We start from the raw sequence: 18615 nt of genomic DNA, 5'->3' as shown, positions 1-18615 counted from the left end.
TGTTTGCAGATTTTCTCGTTGTGACCACACATGTAAATTCTGACATTTAGTGGTATGCCTGAACCTCATCAGGGAGCACGACAGTCCAGTTTACGGCAAAATAGAAGTAGAATGCAATGCTCCCATGCTGTGTGCATTTGCTTTTCCTTGTAGATCACTTTACCTTGAGTTTTACTAATGTGGTTGTACACGATCCATCTTGCCACCTGAAGATGATTAAGGAAAGTGTCAGCATCCAAAGCGTTTTTCACAAGGTTGCCTTACTCCCCCCCCTGTCGCTGAAAATATTTCTTCGTCTTCTGGGATAGGAAGTTCCTCCAGTGGCAAAGACCTGCCTTTTATACCCCTGCCAAGCGCACAAAATAAAGCACACTTACGAAGACTGTGACTTGCTAAATGGCGTAACATAAGTGGACTCGCCAAATTGCGCACTCATGTTGGAGTGCGTTCACAGAACATACTTTGAGGGCTGAGTGCGTAGCCTCTCCAGCAGCAACTTCAAAGGCACAATATGTATAGTGCATAAAAAGTACTTAGAACTTTATTTTGCACGCTGTAACACTGTTTTTAGAAAAAAATTGTTCGTTATAGCTACATGCGAAGCAACAAAACACAGGAACGAGATCAAATGCAACATGGCTGCCCGCAGCCATCTTGTTTGTTGCTGAAATTCTGGATAGTCTTGGCTTTTCTTCAATTTCAATTTTTTTTTTCATCGTTAAAAACTGTTGAAATTTGTTTTATTTGTGCTATCACGTTAAGCAGCCAATTATTACGAGTCCTTTTTCTTTTCCATTGACCTCATCAGAAATTCCACTCATTTTCTATCGCCATTTCTCTTACTACGAGTGCACTTTGCCTTCCTGTTGCCCAAAGTGTCACTCGGGATGCCAAAGCGCACTCCCCATAAGTGCACTTAACTTGTGCGCTTGACAGGGGCATTGCATTTGCCTGCATTGACGACGGAGTGCTGCAAATGAATGCTGGATGTGCGTCATGAGCATCGACTCTGTGGCCACTGCCATTCTCACAAAGTTTATAGTAGTTGGTGCAAATGACACACACGCTCGCATCATGCTGGGGATAACATTTTACCCATCGAGGTCTCAAGGGGTAAAATTTTGATAGGCCAATGCCAGCATCAGGATGATCATCTTTGTGTATGTGGAATGCCTCTCTAAATGATCTTGTCATGAAACGCATTGTGACTAATGTTTTTCCTTCATCTATCATAACCAAGAGGACATCTTTTCTGTTAGGACTTTGTCTGGAGCATCGGCTGAATTTCTTTGGAGGAGAAATTCTAGAGGCCCGTGTGCTGTGCGATGTCAGTGCACGTTAAAGAACCCCAGGTGGTCGAAATTTCCGAACCCCTTTCACTACGGCGTCCCTCATAGCCTGAGTCGTTTTGCGACGTTAAACCCTATAAACCAAACCATAAACCATCATCCTTCGTGTGGTACTTATGCGCCGCAGATATGCACTCTGGGCTCACCTTATGTGTAGTGAAAGGGTCCGGTCTGTACCATGTGATTTTCTTTCAGTTTCCTGGACTTGCTGATCAGATATACTGATGCTTCGGGAATAAGCCTCTTGGTCTCATCTTTTGCCCGTGCTGAGGGCAGGAGAGGGAGAAGTTGACACCGTTCACTGGCTGTCATAGATGCTGCATGGGCTTGCCTAAAGCTTTCGGTCCACAGCGCAGGAGCACCTTTCTTCGGCAGAACTTCCCGATGCATCCCCTTGGCTCTAGGCACGGCGCATCTTGCAGCGAACATTTTCGGTTGCTGCCCCTCACTTGGTTTCCTTCCTTTGGATGTAAGCCTCACTGCGCCTGGCGGTTTCAACGGTCAGGAATGCTCCATTTGATGACGTCGATTTCTTCTTCAGGGGGCATAAAAATGTCATCACAAAACTGTGCTTTCTGTGAAATATTTTATTGCAGAAGTAGCGAAAGCACGGGTAGCACAGTTAGCACAAGTAGTCCGTCTCACTGACATTCACAGGTCTTTTGGATATTAGAAGTTGCTTCAAAACGTTGGTGTCTAGGTTGGTGATGCTTCGAAAATTTCGCTTCTTCAGAATGAGCTTCTTGTGCTTGGAAAGGTAATCTGCACAAAACACTCGGTCAGAGCTATACTATGTCGCCATGAGACGCACGTGAGCAGCGCACGCAGTAAGAGCAAAACGCCTCTCGCTCCTCTGTCTGTGATGGAAGTAAACATCCAAAAACTGACAGGGAGTGCTGTGCCCGGGCTCCCCTCCACCCCAAGTGGATTAGAACGCGCAGCCACTGCTGCGACGGCAACAACTAGTCTCCTCTGGAATCGGTCAGCACAGCTCGGCTGCGGCACCCTCTGTCAACTTGATGAAGATTGCTCCCGAAGTCAGCTGTAACAGACCACCTGGAGAAGACTCGAGTGTCTATTGCTCCAGTTATCGTGCTGGGCCGTGTCGCAGTGCGGCCGGTGCGGCAAGTCTGTTAGTCTTGTGCACACCAGTTTTTTGTTATTGGTTTTACTATAGTCCTTCAATGTTTTTTTCTGGTCACGAAACTCCGGCCAAAGTTTCATATAGGGACCGCTACGGTCAGCGAGGGGGCACGAGTCGCTGCGTGAGCCCTGTTCGCAACGGCTGTTTTCCGGCCAACAGGACTAGGCTCACATTTGCTTGGTAGTTGTGCTTTCTGGAGATCGGTATTTGGCCTTAGGATGGACCTACTGTACTGGTTATCACCTGAAAGCTTGGCTGCAACATCGAGACACTAAAAACCCTGTGCGATCGACGATGGCTGCTAGTAAACCTTGTTAGCGGCTGTTTTCTGGCAAACGATTAGCGCACTTACTTTCTCTCGTTGCTTTTTACAAAAAAAGCGATTTTTGTACTTTGGTCCAGCCTTCGCATTCATTTTTACCGCAACTTGCCTGCAACGTCATTCTGGAAGATCTAGCGTAGCGATCAGTAACATATCTACTTGTGTCTGGGTTGCGCCTGTCTCGGCCGAGTCCTTGCTTTCATTTAAGGCTGGTGTTTACCTTGTGAGAAATACTGCAATCTCAATAATGCTGAAAACAAGACGTTATGGCAGCATTTTAAGAACTGGAGTGCGCGCTACAAAAGCGATCACATGACGAATGTGCTGGTAGTTTATGGTGTTATCTCATTTTTTTTTTTTTTTTTTTTGCTGACACTTTCGGAAGTGGCAAAGCCAGCTGCTGAAGACTCTTGCTACATAAGCCATTTATTTACACTTTGTCACGCTGTGACTACGGAGGCGCTGACGAGTGCAACGAAATTGTGAATTTTTGTTGCTTCATTGCTCATGTGCTGACTTAGCGCTACCAAAGTAAGAGAGAAGCTGTGAGCGGCCACGCAATAAACCAAAAATGAGCAGTTATAGAAATCACGGAGAAACATGTAAAAAAAATAAAATGCGCTAGAGGTATAACGTGGTTAAACTGAGCAGATGTGCTAACGCATGTGTTTAGCGTGTTTGGCTCATGGTTTTGCTTTGCTGGGTCGTTGGCACGTCTGGCGACGATATTAGACTGAAGTTAAGCTCTGATCGAGGTTAAGCTGGTCTGATGTGTTCGTTCCGAAGGACGATGTTGGTGAAGACGACGGTGTACAATGCGCGCAGCGCGCGAGAGTGTGTTGCAGTTTAGTTTTTTTCCTGTTTGGGTCTGCACGAAACCCTGGCCAATCTCCCACCGTGGGTATGTGCCATCATTTTTGAGGCAACAACAACAACACGAGGCGTGATCGGCTGCTGCGATAGCACAGTGCTCTCGTGCAGTGACCAGCGAAGCTGATCCGTTCGCGCCCCCGCGGGTTCAAAGTTCCAGTCGCGGAAATATTTATTTTGTTTCTGCACCCTTATATTCAGGGACGTCACAAGATTCTTGGTTGGGTATGACCCCGTGAAATAGTGCTTCGCACCAAAAGCCATCAGCACATTGAAGAGTACAGTTGTCTGAAATGCAACATCGTCACAAATTCGTGCTCAAGTACGCTGGTTGGCCTTCGAATATCCGTGGGATGGCGCCGGGCCTGGGTGTCAGCTTCTCGCGTTGCGGCGACACTGCTTCTGCGTTGATCACGAACTCGTGAGGCTGAATTAAATCCGTGGGGCGAAATGCCTCGCAGACACGGATACGCTTGAAGGCTAAGCTAAATCCACTGCTTTCCTGTCGGGGTATTGCCCGCTTCCATATTTTGCGCAGGCAGAACAGCGAGGCCTTTTCCTGCGTACCTCCGGAGCGGCAGCCCGTCATGCAGAAAGTATTCGGCATCGCAGGCTTGCACGTCACGTCCACTGTACTTATTTTGCAAACGAAGGCAAAGTCAAAAGAGAAAATAGTTGCAGCCGCACCGCCGGCGTCCCATTCTGCCCGTAGACTCGCGGATGTAGAGCCGCTCGCTTCCTCTCGTTGCCCCCACAGGACTCTTAGCGCCGTCTCGTGGAAGGCGTGGCCAACATGTGAAGCTCTCCCATAGAGAAGTTTCATGACCCTAGAAGCATTGAAGGACTATGGTTTTACTTTTGCTTGAGCTTCAGGGCTTCAGCGGTTTTGTTGCCTTTTAAACCCCTTGTTGTTCACATGCATCACAAATTTAAAATTTCATTTCTTCATTGCCGTAGTCTCTTTTAAACTGCATATATTTTTCGAAGGAGCCTTCTGCACTCCCATTTTTTACGTTTTCTGTTGCTTCACTCTTAGTGCTTTCAGCTTTTACTTGGCTTTTTGGCAGTGTTATTTGTTCGTATTGATATGGGCCTGCTTTTTCATGAAATCTAAAAACCAACGCAGTTCAATGGTTCCTTTTTTTGAAATCTTTTCTGGCCCTTCGTTTCTCTCTTTTACGCTTCCCCCGCACCTGGCTGTTCTGTCTACAAGTTTATGCTTTTCATGTAATGCGCATCTCCTGTTATGATCCCTGTGCCATCCGCAAATAGTGGCTGTCCTGTGTTTGCTGTCTTCGTCTGTCTGGCTCTGTGTATGCAACAGCGTGGAGCCAACTAGCCCAAACCAAGCTTAGTCTACTTTTGCTTGTGTGAGGTGGGTGTTGGCTGCATTTTTTCATTCTCAAGCTGTGTGGCAAAAAGGGCAGCAAAGTACTTTGAGCACAGGCTGTCTTTAGATGGGCTGCAGTCTGCCTTGAAATGCAGGGTGAAGCCTGCAAGGAAGCCTGGTGGCAAGAGCTCTGGCTGGCTGTGGTTGAGCAGCTGGCTGACAGCCTGCACCACCCTGGCAGTCATCAGGCCCTGAAGGTCTCCTGGTTGGGATCAGTGCTGCGCCAGCAAGCGGTGGGTACTTCCTTAGGTGTGCTGGTGAAGATCGGTGCCAGCTTTGGCATCTCTTTGTTACATTTATTGCACTCTAACACACAGTGGTTTGCTCACAGCAAATGTGTGAACCCAGTGAAAGCCAAGTGCATGGCTGAAGGTGCCCTGAATGCGCACAACCTCTGAGAGCTTGTGGGGCTGTAAAAGGGGGGGGGATGAAGACGTTTTCCCCGTGTAGCCACGGAACCACGGCTGAAACCATTCAATACCACCAGGACCCCACTCTATGGTCTCGTACGCTGCCGAGCGCACGCAGACCACGGCAGGCCTTGCTCTGACGGACACAAAGGACACAAGCAGGCATTTATTGCTACAACAATAATAACGACAGCTAGCATCGCCAGCGCCCACGCGAGGGGGAGATACTCCACGGCCGGACAGGACGTTCTCCCCACAAGGCCTTTTCCCGCTGGCTAAGAGCGGAGCGTGCTGACATGCCCCGAGATTAGCGAGTAGTCTCCCCCCCTCCCTTGTTAGTTAAGGTAATTAACTAGGGAAAACGCATCACGGGACAAGGTCTATGGATGGGCATTGTACTGTGCACTATTGTGTCAGCAGGTGCATATAATCCATGTCAGACACCGCTTATATTACAATGCAATAATGCAACTACTCGTCACCCCTGCAGCGTAAGTGCCATTGCTGCCACTGTGCTCCCACGTTGTCGGCTTTTCCCATGTTGGTGGATTTGTCAAAACCAGATTTCTGTTCTCAGCGGCCAAACAGCTCCCAAGTTGCTCACGCTTTTCCCAAAGGTTTCTTGTGAACATTGTAGCACTGACAGACGAGGGACGAAGGAAGGACCCTGTGTGCTTTTTCCTTCCTTCATCCCTCGTCTGTCAGCGCTACAATGTTCAGAATGTTAAACCAGCTTGCCCCAGCAACATACCCTGCCTAAGATTTCTCTTAGTTTTGATTTAAATACCCATTCGGTCGTGCAGTAAGGTATTTGTCTGGGCTAGTCGGTATATTGTTAAAACTGAAGGCACAGCGCACGAAGGACAGGACTACAGCAGAGCGCTGTGTTTGTCTCTGCTGTAGTCCTGTCCTTCGTGCGCTGTGCCTTCAGTTTTAACCCATTCGGTCGCACATGTATTTAACTAAATACATGCCATAAATTGCTGTTGCATGTTTATGTAGGCCCAGAGGCCCGTATTGGAGAGCATGAAGAAAACTCGCAAGGGGAAAACTTGTATGTGCTACTGCCAGTTGTGTGTACATTCATGGGACCGTCAAGACAAGAGCCACGCATTTCAGTTAACCCTGAGAGCCCGAACTTTGGGTTGGGTCTGACAAGGATATGTTTGTGTGTTGGCCACACCCCTAACTTGAGAGCCAGTAATTTGAAAGAAAAAAAAAAAGTGAGCCAAAAGAATTGTGTGCATAATTTTTTACATGTGGTACATTCCGCTGGAAGCTAATTGATGGTAACACCCGGTATCAGATTCACCGTCCCTTGTGCCAGACCAGTTTCGCCTGGAACCATGAACATGTGGTGCCTCAGTGCCGCTAATTCACCTGAAAGGGCTGAATGTATGCTAAAGCTAGAATGGGGTTTTGTTGCAGCGAGGCACTGCTTGGGTGCTGCTGGGGGGGGGGGGGGGGGGGGCACAGCATCGCAGCTGCAAGGTCTAGTCTGTCATAAAGAGTTTTACCCTCACACACATTAAAATCAACTAATTGATTTCTGCATGGCCTTTGACAGTGAGGCACACGGAAAAGCAGGCCAGGTAAAGGTGACCTCACACTGATGGCTGCAGGTTGCACGCATAAAGCACCACTCCGAACTGTTGGCCAAGGCATCATTTGAGAATTGTAGCCCCTGCCTACGGTAACTGCGACCGTACGGCAAATGTGGCTAGGCTAGTTTAGCAAGGGGTGGTTAATTAACTCTGGGCAGTCACCAGTGCCTTGAACCATTTGCCAGGGCTGCGTTGGGTCTTCATAAAATGCATGTTGCAGCATAAGGGACAACAGAATATTCGTGGTGGACAGTGCATGGGCTGGGGCTGCCTGCAGCACTTATTGCGTCTGATAGCGGAGAAGGGGAGGTGGTCTTTAGACACTCTCATTCCGGAAGGGGGACCTGGGGTGGATGCTGCAGAGAACGAAACACATCTGGGCCACAGGGCTTTCGCCACGACGTGCGAAATTTGTAAAGACAAGTGAAGAATGGAGAACAGCACATAGTGATCTGATGAAGATGCATTTGAGTTGCCCACTTGCAGAGCACCAAGGAGAGGCATGATGGACGCATGCTGAATGAGCACAATGTCTGGGTAATAGAGGGAAAGCAGGGTTGGGCCCAGAACGGATCCCTCCTCTCAGAGAGCGGAAGAACGTCGGGGTTGCTGACTGCGGCCCATCACAAATTGGGCTAACCATATTAGCCCAGCTGCTACCGTGGCGAAACCCATGCGGAATCCAGGTGAGAGAATGTGGTTCTCCTCCAAAAAAGTTATTATGGCGCTGTTTAGAAGTATCTCACGGAAGTGATGCAACAGCCACTGGGTGGTAACTCAAGGTTGTACGGTAACGTATGACTAACGGGGTAACGCTAACGGGCTAACGTATGATTGACGCCAGGTATCGGGTATGAAGGATTGGTCTACGAGTGACTGGATCATTTGAAGGAGGGAGATGTGTGGAGCGATCAAGTCAGAGCCTGGATTTTGGAAAGGTTTGACAAGGCTGCAGCTTGGTGCCCAGGTGGAAAGGCCGATAAGAAAGAATACAGGATTTGGAGAATTGGGCTAGGCTATCCGTGTCGAGGGAGGAGGTGGTGGATGAGAAGTGATGCGCACACTATGGCTAAAGGCTCAGTAGGCTGGCTGTGCCGCTGTCATCTCGCCAAACACCTGAAATGACATGATGTGTGTTCTGTGTGTGTTCATTTATAACCCCTTGAGGGCTTGTGATGACCTCAGCGTGTCACGAGCGGTCGAAAAAAAATAAATTTTAAATTGGTTTTGAGGAAAGGAAATGACGCAGTATCTGTCTCGCATATCTCTGCGGACACCTGAACCGCGCCGTAAGGGAAGGGAGGAAGGTGGGAGTGAAAGAAGAAAGAGAGAAAGAGGTGCCATGGAATCTTTAACATGCACTGATGTTGCACAGTACACGGGCGCCTTATGTGTTTCGCCTCCATTGAAACACGGCTGCTGCAAACGGGTTCGGTCACCACTTTTTTGTTTATGACGAGCTGAGGCTGTCATGTTTGTTTTGCAATGTTCCAAATGGCTTTGACTAGCCCAGCTGACCGAATGGTGCTTTTCTATTTAAAGCATAGTTGGCAGCACAGGTTCCGTCGTTTGTGCTTTTATTGGATGAGAGTTTGCACACTAGATGGTGGAAGGCGTGCCTTGTGTTTTCTGCAGTTTCAAACAAACATGGCATCATCCATGTGGCATTCTGGTGCAGAAGATCAGTCTCCGTCGGATGATAGCGCTAGTGATGAGGATGTCGGGATCATGTTTTATACTTTAACTGAAGAAGGTAGTCTGAAGCGGAAGAAAGCAGCGATGAGACGATGGCCAGCTCCTGCGAATGGTGTCTGATACCTTAACAATATCCCAGTCAGACACCTTTGTGGTTTGAATTCAAGGGTTCTCTGGGACTGATGCTCGCAGTTACCAAGCTCTCCTCCCCAACCACTAGAGCTTTTGAGGCTTACTTTGATGATTAACTGCTTGACGCTGTCGTAGTGGAGGCAAACAGTGAATTCGAGTAAGCTGGGCAATTATTCTCCCTTCCAAAAATGGCTTCCACTTACGCGAGGAGTACTGTGTGTTTCTCTTAGCCTCAAGGCACTGAAACCAAATGAAAGGATGTACTGGTCGAGAAACCAGCTGATTGAGACTCTGCTTTTGGCAAGATAATGCCTAGAAACTGATTCCAACTCATGAGAATGTTGCACTTTGTTGACAGCACGGCCATCGAGAACTTGGAAGGGCACTCTCAACCTCATTCCCGAATAATGGGGCTAGTGTATTGCGAACAAATACTGCAGGTTGTACATGCCTGTGCGTGACGTAAGTGTCCTAAAGAGAACAAGGTTTGGCATCAAGGGATTCTTGCTGTGCAAGTCCGAAAGTGGCTATATTTGGAACTCAGTAATATATAAGGCACCAACCTGGAGACCTCGTGAATAGGAAAAGATACCTTCGGAATGGCGACGAAAGTTGTATGAAGCTTGTGGAGCCCTCCTAGACAAAGGCTACTGCATCACATCTGACAACTTTTACACATCCCCAGAACTGGTCGACTTCTTGCTCAAGAGATCTATTGATATCTGTGGAAAAACACAAGTGACTCGTAAAGACGTTCTTCCTGGTTTTGCAAAGCTGAAGAAAGGAGAGATGCACACCTCTCAAAGGGGCAAATGTTTGGCTGTCCTGTGGATGGATAAAAAGCTGGTCTTATCCACTGTACACAGTGTTGAAATGGTGCCATTCACTGACAAAATGGGCAACCAAACCATGAGGCCAGAAGCTGTGGTGAATTACAGTGGGAGGAGTTGACGGGGCAGATTAGATGCCGACTCACTGCCGCGGAAGAAGACCTTCCAACGCTTATTGTATGAGGCGACCTACAATTCATTCTATCAGAAAGGAGGAGGCAGAGCATTCCACCACCGGCTGGAACTTGTTGAGCAGATCGTCAGCAAGTGCACCAAGAAGAAAGAGCAGCTAAGACGTCCCCTGAACATGAAGCAGTTTGCTGAGCGGCACTTTCCATAGCACGTCCCACCACCAGAGAAGAAGAAGCAAGAACGCAAATGGCAAAAACAGGATCAGGTGGTGCCAGAAGGCCCTCTGCGCAGTGCCGTGCTTTGCCCCACTAATGGTGGTCTCATCAAGGGAACTGTACAGGAGAGATATATGGTGCATTCTGTGCACGACAATTCCCTTACTTTCTGGAGGTATGTATTTCAGAATACACCTCAGTGGTATGGGATATTACATGAGGGAGCAAGGAATCACCAATAGAACCTAATCTGCCATCAAATGTTTTCACAAATATTTTTTGTTTTAAACATGTTACTGAAGCATAAAATGCAGTCTTGGAACAACATGCGTCATCTTGAATTCAATGAGGGAATAGGCTACTGGTGCACCAGGGTCACTTCTCAGTCCTGCCTCACACCAAGTGCGTATGCAAAATGTTATCATTGAAAGAGTGTTAAACATGCATTAATCGTTTGTCTAACATACTTATGAAATACCATGTTGAGTTTTTCAGTGTTTCCTCTAACAGTATGTTTAAAAGCTTGTATTTGTAATAAGGGAGTAATTACCATTGGCACCCACCCAAGCGCAGCCACACGGCTACAAAGGAAAGCTATACAGCTTTCTCAGGAACTTCGCAGTTGAAGAAAAATTCGTCCTGGTCCGGGGTTCAAACCCGGGACCACCGCTCCACCGGAGCAGTCGCTCTACCAACTCAGCTAACCGGGACGGCAAGCTTATGGTAGGACAAGAGCGAATTGATCAATGACTCGAAGTGGGAACAGTGTTGGTCAAATGTTTAGGGGAATGCCCCAAGGTGGAGTAGATTTGCAATAAGGGAGTAATTACTTGCCGTCCCGGTTAGCTCAGTTGGTAGAGCGACTGCTCCGGTGAAGCGGTGGTCCTGGGTTCGAACCCCGGACCAGGACGAATTTTTCTTTAACTACGAAGTCTCTGAGAAAGCTGTATAGCTTTCCGTTGTTGCCGTATGGCTGCGCTTGGGCTGATGCCAATGAGTAATTACTCCCTTATTACAAATTTACTCTACCTTGGGGGATTCTCCTAAACATTTGACCAAAAGCTTGTATTATATTGAAAAAGTGCATGCCATTGTCTCTGAATTCAGGATCTGCCCCGCTGTTGGGCTCTGCCATACAAGCCATGTAGAGGCCTTGGCAGGCCCAGCAACATATCATATGTATTCAATGAGGGCTAATAAAAATTTGACCCATGGCCATCCATGTGTGGTAGCCTTCGTGTGGCCTGCTTTTCCACACGCTGTGCTGTCAAAGGCCTTGTGGAAATAAACTATATGTTCATTTTAATCTGAGGTTATTGTGTGGTAGCAAACTAGTATCAAGGTCAGACCTTTTATGATAAATCGTGACTAGATTGAAAGCAGCTGTGATGGGAAGCGTGCTAGGCCTAGCAAGAGTGCACCCTGTTGTGGAAGGTTTTATCCTTGAGGTACTGTGTGTCCTCGGTTCCAAGCGTAGTTTGGTATGAGGGATGACGCGTGATCTGTTGTGGTATTGAGTGTCGCATCTATTATGTAGTACACAGGCAGAATTATGCGCACAGGAAGCATTTCTTTTTTCGAATTACTGGCTGCTAAGTTGGGAAGTGCAGCCCTTCAACAAGTATATACGATAGTCGCATGAAATCCTCAACTCAGCTTCCATTAAACTTTTGCATTTGGTACCCGCTTACAGTGTAGGGGAAAATGTATTGTTTTGCATGTACGTATCATCTCCTTTAAGCAGCCATGAATACATTGCAAGGAAGCTTCACCAGGTTGCTCATGCGTCGATACTGGCAGGTGTGGCTGCCAGCATAAGCCCGTTGGCAGGCGGCACCAGTGTGGTCTCGATCCCATCCACAGTGCAGGCTATTCTGTGTACTTAGTGTATTACTCCGCCAATGGCAGAGCGGCAAGCCGCCACGGGACTGGGTGAAAGGCGCTCCACCGTACGCGGCAGAATTAAAAAGGCGGGAGCCGGACGTTAATTCGATTTAATTAGGGAAATCGGCCACACAGGGCAATAAATCGAGGTTTCTAAGAAAGCTCGGAAAGTGTCGATCGAGTTCCCGCGGCAAAAAGACAAGTCCAGATTCCTCTTCAGTGCACCTTTAAGGAGAACCTCAATGTGTGATGCCAAAAACTTCATGGTTTGCTCGAGTGTGGCAAACTGAGACTTGAAGTCTTGTTAAAGGACCTTGATTTCTTTTTGAATCTCGCGTGTGGTCTCGTATTTGATTTTCGCTGCTGTTTGTGAGAGCTGAGTCGCAGTATCCAATGGTGCTTTGTTTGCCACGTTTTTTTGCTTGACGTTTCTACACACGCTTCTAGATCGGCTCGTTCTTGTGATGTGGAACAATGAGAGCATTAGATCACTTTTCCTGGTTGACTGGGAGTGAATTTCTGCGCACAGCTGCGCTATCTCCTGCCAAAGAGCGCTGATGATTGTACAACATTAGAAGAGTGCGGTGAGGGGCTAGTTGGTACGACATTATGAGAACAAAAAAAGTAACTGCGCAAAAGGACGGGACAAGAGAAAGGCTGTGGCTGAGTCCCTGTTGAAGTCCTTCCGCCCAAACTCAAAACCTCTGGGGGCGGATGCACAGGAGAGGCGGAAGTATGAAGTTATGCCCTATGTTCACAGGGTCTCGCACGGCCTCAAGAGGGTCGCCGGAAAATTCGGCGTTGACGTCATTTTTTCTGCACCTTGCAAGTTGTCGCGTTTGTGCAATTTGGCGAGAAAAGATAAGCAAAAGAAGGTTGAGTGTGGTATTAACCACAGGAATAATTTCGTACAGTGTACATGCAATGTAATTTATCAGATTCCCCTGAGTTGTGGTAGGTTCTACATAGGGCAAACTGGCCGCTGCGTCAACATTAGATTATTAGAGCACGCAAATTCCTTAGAAGATTCAAGGGGGCAGCATCTGCCTAAGCATTGTCACACTTGCAAGCATGATGACAAAGATTGTAATCCGCTTTTCGATAGGACTAAGATTATCGGACGCTCGAGGGATAAGAAAGAACGGGAAATTATCGAGGCCTTGGAAATCGCGAGGTTAGGGCCGGATAAGTGTATTAGCGATGCTTCAGTACACCTGTACCGCAAGGAGTTCGAGTTCCTTGATTCCACGAGATGAGTGTCGCTTCTGTTTTTTGTTTTTGTGGTTGGTGCGCATGCGCTTTGCTGCTGAAGGAAAGAGGAGTTGGTGGAATCAATCAGTTGTCAGTCTGCGTTTGTCCCGTGTGGTTCTCTTTCTCTTGTCCCGTCCTTTTGTGCAGTTACTTTTTGTTCTCATAATTACAACATTAGCTTGACTATTACAAGCCAATTTTGGCTGCTACATCAGCCCACCGAACGTCTGCATTAAAATCTTTCGTGTGTCACGCCATTCATGGAGTACCTCTCGTATTAATCTTTGCCAGGCTGTTGTCGATTAGTGCATACTCTTGCTTTGCTCATAGTTTTTCTGTGGTCCTCCAAAGTATGCTTTAGCAAGGTTTTTTTTGCTGTAGTTGGGCGAAAAAAAACTTAATGAAAATGATGCTATGACTGTTCCTACCATGGTTCCATTTTGGTATCTGATTTTAATACACTTGTTGTTTTGAGTCAATTTTTTTTTATAAAAGGTGCACATTAGTAGTAGTATGTTTATTTGGCCATATTATATACAATATGCCCTCGAGGTGAGGCTAAAGGAGGTAGACCGAGCATGCCTCCTGACAAGGCCTACACCCCGATCAACACATCATGGAAACGGGGGTCGAGTGGACAAAAGATGAAAAACAATGAGCAAACATGATCACTATAGAAAATAGTTAATGATAGACAATAATAACAACAAACAAAACATTTCATAATATGCACATTAAAAAAAAGCAGAAGACAAACACGCACTCAAAAAAACTAAGTATACAGAATTAGCTGAAATTTAACTGGGGGGGGGGGGGGGGGAAAGAATCGTCAGTTTTTTCTTAAATACAGACACACTATAACTTTCTAAAGCAATCTGAGTAAGAGACTGGTAGGCATTACACAATGTTATAATTTGATAATCGGTTAGTTGTTTGTTTACCATAATTTGTTCTGGGTCTTGCAGTAGATAGGGCAACGGAACGTAGACCATACGCAACGTTTCTTGAATTATAAGTATTAGAAAAAGAGCTAAAGTCATGCTTGACTTTATAAAAAATGTGAAGAGCCAAACTAAAATTGTATGAATGAAAGAAATTGCGAACATGAAATGTTTCGAAAAGATTTGCTTCAACAGATGAACTTGAACTTATTAAACGTAGAGCTCTTTTCTGGAGAGAAAGCAAATTGTATGAATCAGTTTTGTTGCATGTACCCCACACTAGGTTGCAATACATCAGGTTAGGATGAACAAGGGCAAAATATAACTGTTTTTTTTAACTTAAATAACATTAATAGATCTGGCCATTTTTAGTCTAATGCAGTTTATATGATCAGTCCAACCCAAATCGCTGCGAAAAAACACACCAAGGAACCGGCAACTATGAACTTGCTCGATGTTAAAGTCAGTAAAAAATAGTTTGATGTGATGATCTAATGGTTTGTTTTTTGGATGGAAGAGCATAAACTTTGTTTTGTTTACGTTTAATTGAAGTTGATTAACACAGAATTGGCCAAATGCAGCATTCTTTTTTTTTTTTTTTTAGGCTACTTTGAACATTGGAAAATCCTTAGGGTTGGCTGCATAAATTATTTGCATTTAAAACTGGTAGGCTCGTGGGGATCTTGAGACTTGAACCCAACACCTCCCACATTTGAGGCAGGTGCTGTACCACCAGTCTGTTGGAATGGAGTCGGGAAATATTAGTAGCAACACTGAATGGTGGGCCTGTTGGTAATGCATGTTGCAAAGGGTACAACCAGCCAAAAAAGACACACGATACACAGAACAAGAGCTCGTTCCCGGTCATGTGCTGTATTTTTTGTCTAGTTGTAGCCCTTTTGAAATATCAATGGCTTGTAGCTTCAAAGAGACATCTTTTCTCCACTGGACCACTTCAGTTCAAAATTTTGTGGCGCATGGCTGCTCTGCTGAGGCAATGTCTTTCACAAAAATTTTGAACTGGGAAGCAGTAGCACTGTTGCAGTATGACTAGGCTTGACATGTGCACACACATTACAGCAACTGCACACAAAAGGAACATGGAGGGAACATATGCTCCCATGTCTGGCTTGCTGTGGTGGCGTCCTACGCCCACTGTCTTATCCCCCAAACTTTCTGCCGCCCCCTGCCTTCTCTTGGAATCCACTCCGTTTGACCATCTTGCCTTTGCATCACATGCCCACTTCTTCCTCTTGATTTCGACCAGGGTGTCAGTAGCCTGCCTTCGCTCTCTGCCCTCGTCCTGCCCCGTAGCGTTGCACCTATCATTTTCTCCTACTAACCCTTCTCATTATCCCTCACGTTGCAGCCCCACAGGTGGAGTGCAGGTGAAATGTGAAACTGGTCGGCCCCTTCCTCTAGCTGGAGCCCACATAAGCGTGGTGGCGTCGCAGGTTGGCACTATTGGATGGAGCCGCTTGGTCCAGTTTGTGCACAGTGTGTTGAAGGGTGACTCTTCTTTGCTCAACAGAAGACGAGCCTTGTCTTGTCGTGCTCTGTTCGAACCAGTGTATGCTTGTTTGGGACAGTGTTTGTCTGCTTGGCATTGCTGATGCATTCGACTGTCTTACCTTGTTCGCATGTGGAAGCATATAGCTGCCATTGCTGGTGGAAAAAAAAATGGGTGGGCGATTTCCCCATAAATTCCCCCATGCCATCAGCTGATTGGTTGTGAAGCACGGAATACTCCCGCCGTTTCCTAGCCCAGGGTGGTGATGCAAATACACCTCAGCCAGGGCTAACCAGTGCCAGTGTGTGGGATGGGCATGTTTTCTATGTGGCTTCATTCCACTGTAACTAAGACATAACACTCACTGGAAATTGTTTCTGCAACACGAAGCTTATCTGACTGAGACAAAGCCCTCACAAAGGAATAGTTTGACCTGAGTTTTGCAACTCTTGTCTCAAGATGAGAGTATATTCTACAGCTTTGCATATAACTGCTGAGCTGGCATTTGTTTACCTTGTCAAATTTCTTTCTCAATAGGGCAGTGAATGTTGTAGTAAAGACATGTCTTTCAAGTGTTTCCATTTTGGGACAGCTCAAAATGGCAAAATGAAAGAACGACTGAAGCCTGCCTTATTATGACTTGGCTTCTCAAAGAGGTTCACATGTTGAAAATATTTTCACTCTGAAAATTTGCCTTTTTAAAGACGTCAAAAATTTTCCTGTGGTATGTGCCCATGGCAGGAGCTGCTGGTTACCTCTGCACAAGTGAATGAGCATGGTCATATTTTAAGGATATACTAACTGCCTGGAACAGTGGCCTTTGAGAATTGACCGAGTGCCTTTATCAGCATGTTGTTGTTTTGTGGGCATTGTGACCTCTGCAGATTGGCCAGAGCCTGTGCACTTGGCGCCTGCTACCGACACCTCGAGACAAAGTCACACAGCAGGGTCTGCGACTTCAAGCTGCTTCGGTGGCTGGGTGTGATGCTTGGGGAGGACCTGGTGAGGTCAATAACTGTCTCTTTTCGCTCGGAACAGCATGTTGCAGTGCTCGTTTTTCAGTTCTTGGGCATAATGTTGTATGTCTGCTTGGCACTGCTTACAATGGGAGTAACAGGAGCATTTTGGATATTTATTAGTTACATGATGTTGAATATTGCTGTGCGTAAATCCCTCCCCCCAAGAAAAAAACAACTTGCAAGTCAACTCCAAATGTAAGGTAATAGCTCTGCAAGGCAATGCTTTAGCTTGTACAACCAGTGTGTGTGCATGTGGAGGAAGAGTGGTGGGCTTCCACCACCACCAATAAGCCACAAGCTTCTTCAGCTCCACAAATCCATGCTGTAAGTTAGGTCGATGGTGGAGGGGTTATGGTGCTTGGCTGCTGAACTGAAAGACACGGGTACGATCCCGGCCACTGTCGCCTTTTGATGAAGGCAAAATGCTAGAGGCACATGTACTGTGCGATGTCAGTACGCATTAAACCTCAGGAGTTTGAAATTATCCGGATCCCTCCACTACGGCGTTCCTCATAGCCTGGGTCGCTTTGTGACGTTAAACCCGTAAACCAGAGTCAACATAAATGCTGCCTAAACTATGACACACCTTTCGTTATCTGCAGAGCAAAATGGCATCCTCCGTTTGTCCAGTGAAAAGTGGTGGTCTTCATATTGCCGAGAATCTTTGTACTGTTTGTTTGTTCATTCTTTGTTTGTGATGCAAGATAGGTGGTCTACGTTGTGTTGTGGTAACCTTGCACGGCGTATCTCAAAAGTTCACCATTCCTTGCCTCCTTTCGCTGCCTGGTCACCACTGTGTGCTGCACAAAGATGCCAGGCCTGCTCTCCTCCCGAGGACGGAGGGGGCAGTGCTGCATCACCGAGGAAGGGTTGGACCAGTGTGAGCGTGTACCAAGCAAAACTGCGGTATGTCTCTTTCGTCCTGAATGGCCCAGCTAAAACCTGGTTATCAGACTTCCATGTGGAAGGAATTTAGGAAAAAACTCATGAAAACATTCACAACCATTGTCCGCAAAGAAGAGGCCAAATTACTGCTCGAGACCTGCATCCAGCTGCCAAATGAGACCGTTCTTGCGTATGTCCAAGAGATGTGCCGTCTGTTCTGACGCGGTGACCCTCACATGACAGAGGAGCTTCTTGATGCGGAGTATCAGTGAAGAATTTCTCGCCGGATTCATCCAAAAACCACCCCAAGACTGTTGCTGAGTTCACAACTGAAGTGTCTACAGTTAAAAATACCCTTGACATCCGGGCTCGGTAGTACAACCGGACACCACCAGCCTTCTCCATGGGCTATGCGGGCACCTCAGCGACCGCCAATGAGGACCTATGGGACATCATCCGTGATATCGTTCACGAGGAGCTTCCATCTTCCCCACAGCCGCAAGCACCAACTCTCATGGACGTGGTGCGGGAAGAAGTGCAACAGCCACATAACAGCCTGATTCCAACAGCCACAGAAGCCAAGGCCGTGACCCACACCGCTGCGGTGCACAGCCAAAGGCCACTCTACGCCGGGAGCCCCCGTGCCCCCCCGCCCCAAAGACATCAGTCGCCTGCCCACGTATGCTGCAAGCTCAGCCAAGAAAAGCAGACCTATGGAGGACAACCCCGGATCAACGTCGGCCGCTCTGCTTCCATCGCGGCAAACCCGGCCACGTCCTTCGGTACTGCCCCTACAGAAAAATGGGCCTGCGTGGCTTTTCAATGGATGCCTCACAACCCTACCTCAGACCCGCAGAAAACAGCTGCTATCGCACTGTTAATCCCTGTATATAATGTTCATTGATTATGAGAAAGTGTTTGACTCCATGGAAACCTCAGCAGTCATGCAGGCATCACAGATTCAGGGTGTAGGAGAGTGTTACGTGAAAATACTACAAGATATCTGTAATGACTGCACAGCTGCCATAGTCC

At 47.0% G+C, this 18615-nt stretch overlaps 1 protein-coding gene across 6 annotated transcripts in view; it reads left to right on the top strand.

Moving 5' to 3' along the window:
• Nucleotides 1-18615, top strand: part of LOC149349214 (uncharacterized) — an 82126-nt gene that overhangs the window by 33376 nt on the left and 30135 nt on the right. For all 6 annotated transcript variants that reach the window (XM_089578125.1, XM_089578129.1, XM_089578127.1 and 3 more), the window contains exons 8-9: nucleotides 5171-5308; nucleotides 16564-16681. In XM_089578125.1, the coding sequence (XP_089434251.1) occupies nucleotides 5171-5308; nucleotides 16564-16681 (256 nt within the window). The remainder of the gene's footprint in view (nucleotides 1-5170; nucleotides 5309-16563; nucleotides 16682-18615) is intronic.

The sequence above is a fragment of the Amblyomma mixtum genome, chromosome 3, assembly GCF_055824585.1.
Source record: "Amblyomma mixtum isolate Tamu chromosome 3, ASM5582458v1, whole genome shotgun sequence".
Lineage (NCBI taxonomy): Eukaryota > Metazoa > Arthropoda > Arachnida > Ixodida > Ixodidae > Amblyomma > Amblyomma mixtum.
The sequence above is the reverse complement of the archived record's forward strand: the minus strand, read 5'-3'. Positions and strand labels throughout refer to the sequence as shown.